Consider the following 12,045-nt stretch of genomic DNA (forward strand, 5'->3'; position numbering starts at 1 on the left):
CGACAGGTGTGCGTCACATGCCTGACTGATTTTTGTATTTTTTGTAGAGATGGGGTTTCATCATGTTGCCCAGGCTGGTCTCGAACTCCTGAGCTCAAGTGATCTGCCTGCCTCGGCCTCCCCAAAGTGCTGGGATTACAGGCGTGAGCCATTTCGCCCAGCCCATTTTTATTTTATTATTATTTTTTGAGACGGCGTCTCACTCTGTCACCCAGGCTGCAGTGCAGTGGTGCGATTTTGGCTCACTGCAACCCTGAACTCCTTGGACTCAAGCAATCCTCCCCCCTCAGCCTCCTGGGTAGCTGATACTACAGGTCCACACCACCACACCTGGCTAATTTGTGTGTATTTATTTTATTCTTTATTTTTTTAAGTAGAGGTGGGGTTTGCCATGTTGCCCAGGCTGGTCTCAAACTCCTGACCTCAAATAATCTGCCCACCTCAGCCTCCCAAAGTGCTGGGATTACAGATGAGCCATCACACCCGGCCTAACATTTAAAAAATTATAAACCAACTTCATACATGTGACAATCCTGTGCAGTGGGTGCTGCTATCACCTGCCCTGCTTTACAGATGAGGAAACCAGGTGCTTTGAGATTAAAGAGATGGCAGTGCCAGGACTCAGAGTCACCCTGGCCCCAGGGTCTGTGGACATGACCACTGCCTGAACTGCCCGCAAGGATGCTCCTGACCCGTTAGCCTTAGGGTTATGGGCCCAGCATGCTCCCACCGTACAATTTGCTGTAAGAGGGACACACACAGGGCTTGGGGGTACCCCTGAGACTCGCCAAGGGTTGGGGAGGCAGAATTGTGCTGAGGGGGGTGGAGGGGAAGGGACAGGAGCCAGCCGGGGACAATGTGGCCCTACCTTCTCCCTGGAGAGACCTCAGCTCTCTGGAATTCATCTATATTTAGCAGGTGGCTGGACAGGAGGCAGATAAGCACAGCCTGGGGAGGGGGGAGGTCCCCATATATAGTGGGAAGGACAAGACCCCACTCAGTCCCTCTTTGGGTGACCTGTGCCTGCTTGGTGCCTGGTGTGACGTCTCTCAGGATGCCTGAGCCGGGGAAGAAGCCAGGTAGCTTTAGGACTAGGGTTGGGTCTAAGTGGGGGAGCAGGGGGGTGTCCACAATTGGGGAGCAGGGCTAGGAGGGAGTTCTTGAGGGGGCTGATGAGGACGTGGCCTCTGAGCCCCAGGACAGGGGCAGCCAGTCCTCGGGGGTCCTTTTTGATTCTCGGTTTCTTTTTTTTTTTTTTTTTTTTTTTTTTTTGAGACGGAGTCTCGCGCTGTGTCACCCAGGCTGGAGTGCAGTGGCGCGATCTCGGCTCACTGCAAGCTCCGCCTCCCAGGTTCACGCCATTCTCCTGCCTCAGCCTCCGAGTAGCTGGGACTACAGGCGCCCGCCACCACGCCCGGCTAGTTTTTTTTTGTATTTTTAGTAGAGACGGGGTTTCACCATGTTAGCCAGGATGGTCTCGATCTCCTGACCTCGTGACCCACCCGCCTCGGCCTCCCAAAGTGCTGGGATTACAGGCTTGAGCCACCGCGCCCGGCCGATTCTCGGTTTCTTTTTCCTATCCCTCTGATGAGAGGTGAAGGTAAACCCAAGGTCAGGGACACAGACAGAGGACGCAGCCGAGACAGGAAGCACCCGGGGTCAATCCATTCTGAGAACGCAAAGGACCCCTTCCCTGTCCCATTTCCTTCGCCCTCCACAGCAAGGTTGCCCGCAGACAGAGCCCGTGTTTAGTGTGGAGCTGAGCCAGGCTCACGGCATGCCTTCGGACCAGTCTCTACCCACTCTGGGTCTCAGTCTCCCAACCTGGGGCGCTGGGGGTAGTGGTGGCATTGGGTTGGTTCCTCCTGGCTGTGACATTATCTGCTTCATGAGCCTATATGATGTGGCCCCCATGTTGAGGGTGACACAGCCCCTCCTTCTCTGAGAGAGGACAGTCGGGAGCCCCAGAACGCAGGCCAAGGGCAGGGAAAATCACAGCCCAGGGTCCCGGGCCTGGGCTATGCCCTTACCAAGGTTGTCCAGGGCAGAGATCCAGGTCCCCATCCCCCAACGCCCTCCTAGGCCAGCTTTATCTCAGTTGCTGATTCTCAGCCTGAGGTCCTTGGAGGACAAATTTGGCCACATTCCAAGTAGGCAGAATTCCCCGCCCCCTGCCAAGGGCCCCAGATGGTGGGGGGAAGGGAAGCTGAGTCCATCACGGGTGTCTCCAAGCAGGGAAAGTGGAGTATCCAGGGGACACATGCAGCAAAAGTCTTGCGTGGAGGTCAGGACCACAGCCCTGGCTCTTCCGACTACCAGCTGTGTGATCTTGGAGGAGCTGCTTAGCTTCTCTGAGCCTCAGTGTCCTCTGAGAAATGAACAGAATAACTGCAACTACCTAGGAGAACTGGTGGAGTATTACACGAGGGGATGCGTGGAAAGTGCTAGCACAGTATTTACTAAGAGGGGCTGCAGGGGTGGGGTGCACGCTCCAACCAGGGGCCGCTGTAGCCTCCACCTGGCCCTGCAGTCTCAGCTTTCAGCAAGAAGCCACGGTCAGTGGAAGTGGCCGCAGGCAGCCCTGCCGTGTTTGAGGTGGAGACAGAGCGGGCAGGAGTGAAGGTGCGCTGGCAGCGCGGAGGCAGTGACATCGGAGCCAGCAGCAAGTATGGCCTGGCCACAGAGGGCACACGGCATACACTGACAGTGCGGGAGGTGGGCCCTGCCGACCAGGGCTCCTACGCAGTCATTGCTGGCTCCTCCAAGGTCAAGTTCGACCTCAAGGTCACAGAGGCAGGTAAGATTCTGGTCAGGCTTCCCTGAGGTTCAGGCTCCTGGGGGGAGGGACAGCCCAGCACCTCTCCATCCATCCAGGGAACAGGAGGTACTTTCACACTTCCTTGCCTTTGCTGTGGCTGTGCCCCCCCCCAGGAACCCCTTTTCCCCCTTTCTTTACATGACCTCTCTGAGTACCCCAGGTGCCATCCTGGCCTGTTCCAGCCATGGGGTAGGTGGGAGAGATGAACAAGACACAACCCCAGTCTCCCCCTGCAGACCTCCCTGGGGAGATGACCCTGCACAGAGGGCACCTTGTGTGCTGGCAGCGAAGTCCCAGGAGGTGTGGATGAGGGGAGTGCAGCCCAGCCTGTGGGGCTGCTCTAAGGCTGGGGCAGAGCAGGGTTGGACCTGGAACTGTTCAGGGCAGGTGCAGAGGATGTGGGAACTGATGACCTGGGACAGGGAGGAGAATGTGAGAGGCAGGGTGGCTTTCCAGCTGAGCATGAGCTGCCTCTGAGGGGCCCAGGCAGCGGGAGGACAGCCATGGCAGACTTTCCTCATCCACAGTGGGTTCATGGGTCCAACGCTCAGGAGACAGAGGGTGGAGGGGTCTCTGGTTAGTGACTGTACCACGACTCCTATCTGATCCTCTCCAGAGAAGGCAGAGCCCGTCCTGGCCCCTGCCCCTGCCCCTGCTGAGGCCACTGGAACCCCTGGAGAAACCCTGGCCCCAGCCGCTGAGCTGGGAGAAAGTGCCCCAAGTCCCGAAGGTGAGAGGGGCTGGGCAGGGAGGGGCAGGATCCGTGGGTAGAGGGTGTCCAGGGCAGGTCTCAAAAGCCTTTGGTTGGCCAGGCGCCGTGGCTCAGGCCTATAATCCCCAGTACTTTGGGAGGCCGAGGTGGGCAGATCACGAGGTCAGGGAATCGAGACCACCCTGGCTAACACGGTGAAACCCCGTCTCTACTAAAAATACAAAAAAAGGCCGGGCGCGGTGGCTCAAGCCTGTAATCCCAGCACTTTGGGAGGCCGAGACGGGCGGATCACAAGGTCAGGAGATCAAGACCATCCTGGCTAACCCGGTGAAACCCCGTCTCTACTAAAAAATACAAAAAACTAGCCGGGCGAGGTGGCGGGCGCCTGTAGTCCCAGCTACTCTGGAGGCTGAGGCAGGAGAATGGCGTGAACCCGGGAGGCGGAGCTTGCAGTGAGCTGAGATCCGGCCACTGCACTCCAGCCTGGGCGACAGAGCCAGACTCCGTCTCAAAAAAAAAAAAAAAAAAAATACAAAAAAAAAAAATTAGCCGGGGTGGTGGCGGGCGCCTGTAGTCCCAGCTACTCGGGAGGCTGAGGCAGGAGAATGGCGTGAACCCAGAAGGCAGAGCTTGCGATGAGCCAAGATCACGCCACTGCACTTCAGCCTGGGCGACAGAGCAAGACTCCATCTCAAAAAAAAAAGCCTTTGCTCACAGGGTCAAGCTCAGCAGCTCGCAACGGCCCTACCCCTGGAGCCCCTGATGACCCCATTGGCCTCTTCGTGATGCGGCCACAGGATGGCGAGGTGACTGTGGGTGAGTGTGAGCTGCTGTGCCCAGCACTGGGGTGAGAAGGGGGGCAGCAGGACACTCCCCAAGCTGAGCCTGTCGCCCTGCCCTTGCAGGTGGCAGCATCACCTTCTCAGCCCGTGTGGCCGGCGCCAGCCTCCTGAAGCCGCCTGTGGTCAAGTGGTTCAAGGGCAAATGGGTGGACCTGAGCAGCAAGGTGGGCCAGCACCTGCAGCTGCATGACAGCTATGACCGTGCCAGCAAGGTGGGTCCGCCGGGGTCGTGGAGACACGGAGAGAGGGGACATGGAGAATCCTGGAAGGCACAAGGCACACAGAGGGCACCATGAGACCTGAGGCACACACGAGCTGCAAGCAAGGGGCGTGGGGAATCTGGGAGGCAGGTGGAGGGGCCAGGGGCCCACAGGGAGATCCTGGAGGCCTGGGGGCCAGGGAGCGCGATGAGACGCATGGGAGTGCTGTGGGGGACATGGGAGACTTGAAAGACATGATCGCGGCCGGGCGCGGTGGCTCAAGCCTGTAATCCCAGCACTTTGGGAGGCCGAGACGGGCGGATCACGAGGTCAGGAGATCGAGACCATCCTGGCTAACACGGTGAAACCCCGTCTCTATTAAGAAATACAAAAAAACTAGCCGGGCGAGGTGGCGGGCGCCTGTAGTCCCAGCTACTCGGGAGGCTGAGGCCGGAGAATGGCGTGAACCTGGGAGGCGGAGCTTGCAGTGAGCTGAGATCCGGCCACTGCACTCCAGCCTGGGTAACAGAGCAAGACTCCGTCTCAAAAAAAAAAAAAAAAAAAAAGAAAGACATGATCGCCTCAAGGGAGCACCTAATAAGGCTTGGTGGAATCGGTGGGGGGAGGGGGCGGGGGCACGGTGGTCAGGAAGTCTGGAGGACACCGTGAAGCATGGGGCACCAGCTAGTGGGGTTGTAAAGCCCCTGGATGGGTATCAGGGCTCAGGGCTCAAGGGACGCTCAGGGATTGACCAGAACAATTCCTCATCATACAGACGCGGAAACCAATGCTTGAGAGGTTAAGTGGTTGCTCCAAGGTCACCTAGACATAGGCCTAGAACCTTAAGCCTTGGTTTTTTGTGTTTTGTGTTTTTCCACCCTGCCCACCAGAACCTTAAGACTTAAGTCTCTTTGTGTGTTCACTCCAAGCCTCTGCTTTTCCCAACCTTCCACAGTCCTGGGCCAGGAGACAGGGCCTGTAGCAGGAGAGGGCCAACATGTGCGGGGCTGTGCATTGCACAAAAGCACTGTAGTTCACCACAACCATGTGCCAGCAGATGGCAGTCATGGGTTTTGAGATAGTCCCCTTTCTCTATACAAAAACTCTATGGGTTAACTAAACCCGAGGGTGAGAAGGTTGATGAGCATTTGTCACTCCCAGCCTCCTTTTTTTTTTTTTTAATATTAGTTGAGATAGGGTCTCCCTCTGTCGCTCGGGCTGGAGTGCAGTGGCTCTCCACTACCGTGTTCAAGCGATTCTCCCACCTCAACCTCCCGAGTAGCTGAAACTAGAGGTGCACACCACCATACTTGGCTAATTTTATTTTTAGTAGAGATGGAATTTCACCACATTGGCCAGGCTGGTCTGGAGCTCCTGATCTCATGTGATCTGCCCGCCTCAGCCTCCCAAAGTGCTGGATTACAGGCACGAGCCACTCCCAGTCTCCTTCAAGGGTGCAGAGCCTTGTCTCCCGACCCCTGGTGTCCCCTGACGCCCTGTCCCTCCATGCACACAGGTCTATCTGTTCGAGCTGCACATCACCGATGCCCAGCCTGCCTTCACTGGCGGCTACCGCTGCGAGGTGTCCACCAAGGACAAATTTGACTGCTCCAACTTCAATCTCACTGTCCATGGTGAGGGGGCCCTCGTGACTATCCTGGGCTCGGGCTCCCCATGGGTCCTGGTCCCCTGCCTCCATTTCCCAACACTAAGGAGGATGCCTCGTCCCGTCCAGGCACAAGTGCTGGCCACGTGCCCAGTGCTGCACACACAGTGTGTGAGAAATCCAGAGGCTTTCAGGGTAGGCGTGGGGACCTAATTAGGGCTGAGTCCGGGTCTCATCTGGGCGGGACTCTGTTTTATCATCTTGGTGTCACGGCTCCTGGCCCACGGCCTGGCACTGTCTGAATGTTTGGTCCATGGGTGAAGGTGAGTTGAGAGATGGGTGGGAATTGGGGACAATAAACCATACCGCCTCCCTGGTACCTTGACCCTGGGAAAGGCTGGGAAGGTGAGGTCCTGGGGCAGATGCCCAGCCTCACGGGGTCATGAATGGGCAGGTCTGTGAATACTCAGAGGCCACCCCCAGGGCAGGGCTTCTCAAACGACCCCCCTCTGAAGCCCCTTCCCCCATCTCTCCACCCTTTGAACCCAGAGGCCGTGGGCACCGGAGACGTGGACCTCCTATCATCCTTCCGCCGCACGTGAGTGACCATCCTCAGGACCTGGGAGAGGCCAGTGCTGGAGTCTGAGGCCCTTCAGGGTCTGGACTGGGGGTCAGGGCTGGGGATGATGTGTGGGGTGGAGCTGAAGTCAGTGGGGGCTGCAGGGGACAGCAAGCTTCCCGGGCGGGTAAGGATACTGAGTCTAACCCCCACAGGAGCCTGGCTGGAGGTGGTCGGCGGATCAGGTACCCCTGCCCCAGGCCCTATCTGCACCATCCACAGACCTCCAGGGGTCTGAGATGGGCGGGAGCCCAGTCTGGCCAGCGTCACGTTCTCCCTCCCCACTCCACTCCCTGTCCTGCTCCTAATCCCCTTCCAGTCCCTCACTGCAGCCTCACTGGGGGTCCCTCTCCATAGTGACAGCCACGAGGATGCTGGGATTCTGGACTTCAGCTCACTGCTGAAGAAGAGGTGAGTCCTGGGTGGCAGTTCCTGGGGCAGCTGGTGAGGCCTGGCTCCAAATCCCAGCACTGTGGTTTGCCAGCTGTGTGACGCTGAGCACAACACTGCACCTCTCTGAGCTGGTTTCCTTGTCTGTCGAGGGGATGGTCCCGGTGTGGAAGGAGTTAAAGGGCTCTGCAGACATTATGTCCCGTGAACAGGCGTCCTCACAGTGTCCCCCACGGCCACTCCACACTTAGGGCTGCAAAACTCCCTCCGTAAACTCCGGGGACCCAGAAGCAACAGAGAGAAGGTCCCCAGAGCTGCAGGGTCTACCAGGCCGGCCCAACTGGCTTACGTTCTCTCTGCCCTCTCTCTCCCTCTCCCCCGGCCCCTCCATTATGGCTGCTGCTGCTGTGACCCAGAGAGTAAGAAATGGGGTCTGGGTGTTTAGGGGCAGCCGGGCGCTAGTGGGTGCAGAGGGGATCCCGTCCCCTCCCTGAGAGGCTGTGGTGAGAGACTCAGAGCAGGGTGTGGCTTCCCATGGACAGGGGTAAGTCTCTGTGCCTTGGGCTTCTCCTGCCACCCACCTATCCGTCAGAGCTTAGGAGAGATAAGAAAAAGTAATGCACACAGGAGATCCCGCCAGAGCCTCCGGAGCAGCATGGGTGCCCCACAACACAGAGAGTGCAAATGTGGAGAATAGGGAGGAGGTAAAGGCCCATGGGTGGGGTCTGGGTCTTTGAGGGAAGGCGGCCACACCTCTCATGTGTCTCCTACCCTTTCTGCCCTCCCCCTGCCCCCGGAGCAGCAGTTTCCGGACCCCAAGGTGAGTGCTCATCATAGCACAGCACCCTCATCACCCTTAATTCTGCCAGGAACTCCTCCAAATCTCCAGCCCCACTTAAGCTCCCTTGGCCCTCAGACCTGGCTTGGGACCCAGACCACCTCCAGCTGCCCCACCAGAAGGGTAGGGGCAGAGGGACAGGGGTGGCTATAGCTCCTTGGTCCTGGGTCCAGGAAGCCCCGCCCAGGGGGCTGCAGTCTTGCCCCCAGCCACAGCCTGGACTGCGGGACACAGGGACTCAAAGCTGGAGGCACCAGCAGAGGAGGACGTGTGGGAGATCCTACGGCAGGCACCCCCATCCGAGTACGAGCGCATCGCCTTCCAGTACGGCGTCACCGACCTGCGCGGCATGCTGAAGAGGCTCAAGGGCATGAGGCGCGATGAGAAGAAGAGCACAGGTTAGCCCTTCCCCAGAGGGGAGAGGAGAGGGCACAGGTTAGCCCTTCCCCTGAGGGGAGAGGAGAGGGCACAGGCTAGCCCTTCCCTACACAGGAGAGGAGAGGGCGCAGGTTAGCCCTTCCCCAGATGGGAGAGGAGAGGGCACAGGTTAGCCCTTCCCCTGAGGGGAGAGGAGAGGGCACAGGCTAGCCCTTCCCTACACAGGAGAGGAGAGGGCGCAGGTTAGCCCTTCCCCAGATGGGAGAGGAGAGGGCACAGGCTAGGCCTTCCCTTCCCTACACAGGAGAGGAGAGAGGGCACAGGTTAGCCCTTTCCCACGGGGAGAGGAGAGGGCACAGGCTAGCCCTTCCCTACACAGGAGAGGAGAGGGCACAGGTTAGCCCACCACCCCATCCACATACATGGAAAGAGCAGAGTCCAGCTTAGCACAGAGACTCACAGGAAAGAAGAGTCCAGGTTAACCCCTCCTTGTGTAGAAAAAGTCAAGAATGCCCAGGTTAGCCGCTTGCCACAGAGACAGAAGAGAAGAGCAAAGGTTAGGCCAGGACAGCCACAAGGAAGAGGACAGAACTCAGGTTAACCCTCCTCACCAAGGAAAAATCAGGCTACCCTTTTTTTTTTTTTTTTTTTGAGATGGAGTCTCCCTCTGTCGCCAGGCTGGAGTGCAGTGGCCGGATCTCAGCTCACTGCAAGCTCCGCCTCCCAGGTTTGCGCCATTCTCCTGCCTCAGCCTCCCGAGTAGCTGGGACTACAGGCGCCCGCCACCTCGCCCGGCTAGTTTTTTGTACTTTTTAGTAGAGATGGGGTTTCACCGTGTTAGCCAGGATGGTCTCGATCTCCTGACCTCGAGATCCGCCCGTCTCGGCCTCCCAAAGTGCTGGGATTACAGGCTTGAGCCACCGCACCCGGCCTACCCTTTCTTTCTCTACCCTCTTCTGAAAAGAAATGAAGCCCAGTTAACCCTCTCCACACCCAAAAGAAAAGGGAAGAGACCCGCTAAGCCTGGAGAGCCACACGCAGGCAAAGAGAAGAGCCTGGTTAATCTTCCTCACAGGCAAACAAAGCAGGAGGGCTCAGGTTAGCTCCCCTCACCCCCAGCCAGGTGGAAGGAGGAGAGCCCAGGCTAGCTCTTCTCCACTGAGGGGTTGACAAGGGCGGGTGTGAACCGGCAAAACAGGAGTCTCACATGCCTGCTCCCCACCGTGTCTGAGTCTAGCACAGGGCCTGGCACACACCTCGAGCGCTCTATAAACACTGACGGAATGGAGGGGTCAGCTTCCATGCAAGGGATGGGAGACAAGCCCCTCCCAAAGCACACACACAAAACACACACGATCGTGGGGACAGGGAGAGGAGTTGGTTAGTCCCTCTTTGCTAACTTTCCCCAGGCCCCCTAGCCCTCCGTTCTGCCTTCCTATGTCTCAGCCTCACTGGGTTCCCTATCACCCCATCACTAGGTGGCCTGGCCCTTACCTGCACTGTGGCCTCATTTAAGTCAGGGATCCCCTGGATGCCACCAGTGTTCCTCTGGGTTAACCCCTGAACTGCTGATCCCAGAGGACACCAAGCAAAGGACTGCAGGTGCCCCGGGAGGAACAGATGGAGGCCGGCAAGGCAGACCGGGACCTCCGAGGGTAGGGGTGTCTTCCAGGAAGGGCAACAATAGTAAAAAGAGCAAATTGCTGGCCGGGCACGGTGGCTCACGCCTGTAATCCCAGCACTTTGGGAGGCTGAGGTGGGTGGATCACCTGAAGTTAGGAGTTCGAGGCCAGCCTCACCAATATGGTGAAACACTGTCTCTACTAAAAATACAAAATTAGCTGGGCATGGTGGCAGGTGCCTGTAATCCCAGCTACTCCGGAGGCTGAGGCAGGAGAATCGCTTGAACCTGGGAGGCAGAGGTTGTAGTGAGCCAGGATTGTGCCATTGTACTCCAACCTGTGTGACAGAATGAGACTCCATCTCAAAAAAAAAAAAGAGCGAATTCCTTCCTAAGCCAGGGACTAGGTGCTTTATGTAATTGTCTCATTTAATTCTCAAAACAATACTATGATGGAAGGACTGTTACCATTCGCATGTTACTAAGGAGGAAACCGAGGCACAGAGGGATTAAGGAACTAGCCCAAGGTCACAGAGCACCCAGCAGTAGATCTCTGCCCCTCTGCAGCTGACTCCAGGCCCAGCCAGAGTATTTGAGGACTCAGAGGTCCTTCTCTGCTCCGTGGATGGAGCCCCCACTTCCTCCCTGGGCTCAGCAGCAGCAACACGGGCTATTACAAACACGGCCGCAAGAGGAGGCATTGTCAAGGGGCAGGGCCAGACGCAGCTCTGCCACACACCTGCCGGGCTGGTGGCATGGGCCAGTCACCTCTCTGAGCCCTGTTTCCCCCACTGCAGCAGCACGGGGATCACCGCACTGGCCCCAGGGGCTGAGATGGGAGTGACAGCGCTGGGCACAGAGGGCCGCTAGGTGGGAGCTCCTGGGAAGAATACAAAACTCAGGGGTTGCTGAGAGAAAAGAAGGCACATCTGTCCCAGCCCCAGTTCTCCTGACAAGCTTCTGTCTTTCTGGAAGTCCCTAACCCCATTCCTGAGCTGAGCAGGTGGAGAGGACCCCAAGGAAGACAGAAGGACAAGGTTAGAGAGACAGAGACAAGGAGGTGGATAGACACATAGACACAAATACGTAGAGACACCACGCCTGTAATCCCAGCACTTTGGGAGGCCAAGGCGGGCGCATCACCTGAGGTCAGGATTTCAAGAGCAGTCTGGCCAACATGGTAAAACCCCGTCTCTACTAAAAATACAAAAATTAGCTGGGCATGGTGTCACACGCCTGTAATCCCAGCTACTCGGGAGGCTGAGGCAGGAGACTCACTTGAACCTGGGAGGCGGAGGTTGCAGTGAGCTGAGTTGGCGCCACTGCACTCCAGCCTGGCTGACAGAGTGAGACTCTGTCTCAGAAAACAAACACACAAAAAGAAAGAGAGGCACAGAGAGCGAAGTGGAGGCGGGGCGGCACAGAGGGGATTGGGGGAGGACCTGGGCCCCAGCCCCAGCCACAGTAGCCTGGCCTGGGGGAGCAGGGTGTGGGCGGTGGGGGTGGGTTGGCCGGGGCTGAGGGGTGGTGCTCAGCCTTTCAGAAGAAGCTGGAGCCGGCCTACCAGGTGAGCAAAGGCCACAAGATCCGGCTGACCGTGGAACTGGCCGACCCTGACGCTGAAGTCAAATGGCTGAAGAATGGCCAGGAGATCCAGATGAGTGGCAGGTGTGGCCTGGGGTGGGGAGGGGGCCTCAGGTGGAGGTGGGGACCCCCACAGCCTTGCCTCCTGTCCCTCTCCACATGCGTGTCTCTGACTCACTGTGGCTCTCAGCCCCATCTCTCTGGGCCTAATTTCCCCTCCTCTTGCTCCTGCTGGTCCTCTCCCTCTCTCCTTTTGTCTCGGGCTCACTTCCTCCCGTCCGGAACACTCCAATGGCCCCTTCTGTTCCACAGCAAGTAAGTTCCCCTCTGGATGGCCTGGGGTGGGGGGCACAGGGGTTTTCATGGGGCGCGCTGGGCCCGGAGGTGTGTCCGCGACTTTCCTGCCACTTCCCTGTGGCTCCCACCCAGGTACATCT

General features: G+C 58.1%; 1 protein-coding gene across 2 annotated transcripts in view; it reads left to right on the plus strand.

Moving 5' to 3' along the window:
* Positions 1-1,005: 1,005 nt before the first annotated feature.
* The window catches only part of MYBPC3 (myosin binding protein C, cardiac), a 23,564-nt gene continuing 12,524 nt past the window's right edge, over positions 1,006-12,045 (plus strand). Inside the window, exons 1-15 of one of the 2 annotated variants that reach the window (XM_025356687.1) lie at positions 1,006-1,079; positions 2,531-2,797; positions 3,435-3,548; positions 4,248-4,346; positions 4,436-4,584; positions 6,089-6,206; positions 6,728-6,776; positions 6,953-6,982; positions 7,155-7,208; positions 7,604-7,606; positions 7,990-8,007; positions 8,260-8,423; positions 11,560-11,692; positions 11,921-11,923; positions 12,038-12,045. The exon at positions 12,038-12,045 is cut by the window's right edge and continues 117 nt beyond it. In XM_025356687.1, the coding sequence (XP_025212472.1) occupies positions 1,055-1,079; positions 2,531-2,797; positions 3,435-3,548; positions 4,248-4,346; positions 4,436-4,584; positions 6,089-6,206; positions 6,728-6,776; positions 6,953-6,982; positions 7,155-7,208; positions 7,604-7,606; positions 7,990-8,007; positions 8,260-8,423; positions 11,560-11,692; positions 11,921-11,923; positions 12,038-12,045 (1,234 nt within the window). In that variant the 5' untranslated portion in view covers positions 1,006-1,054. Of the gene's footprint in view, positions 1,080-2,530; positions 2,798-3,434; positions 3,549-4,247; positions 4,347-4,435; positions 4,585-6,088; positions 6,207-6,727; positions 6,777-6,952; positions 6,983-7,154; positions 7,209-7,603; positions 7,607-7,986; positions 8,008-8,259; positions 8,424-11,559; positions 11,693-11,920; positions 11,924-12,037 lie in introns of both variants that reach the window. The other variant, XM_025356686.1, reaches the window with a different exon arrangement.

The sequence above is a fragment of the Theropithecus gelada genome, chromosome 14 (genome assembly GCF_003255815.1).
Source record: "Theropithecus gelada isolate Dixy chromosome 14, Tgel_1.0, whole genome shotgun sequence".
Taxonomy (NCBI): domain Eukaryota; kingdom Metazoa; phylum Chordata; class Mammalia; order Primates; family Cercopithecidae; genus Theropithecus; species Theropithecus gelada.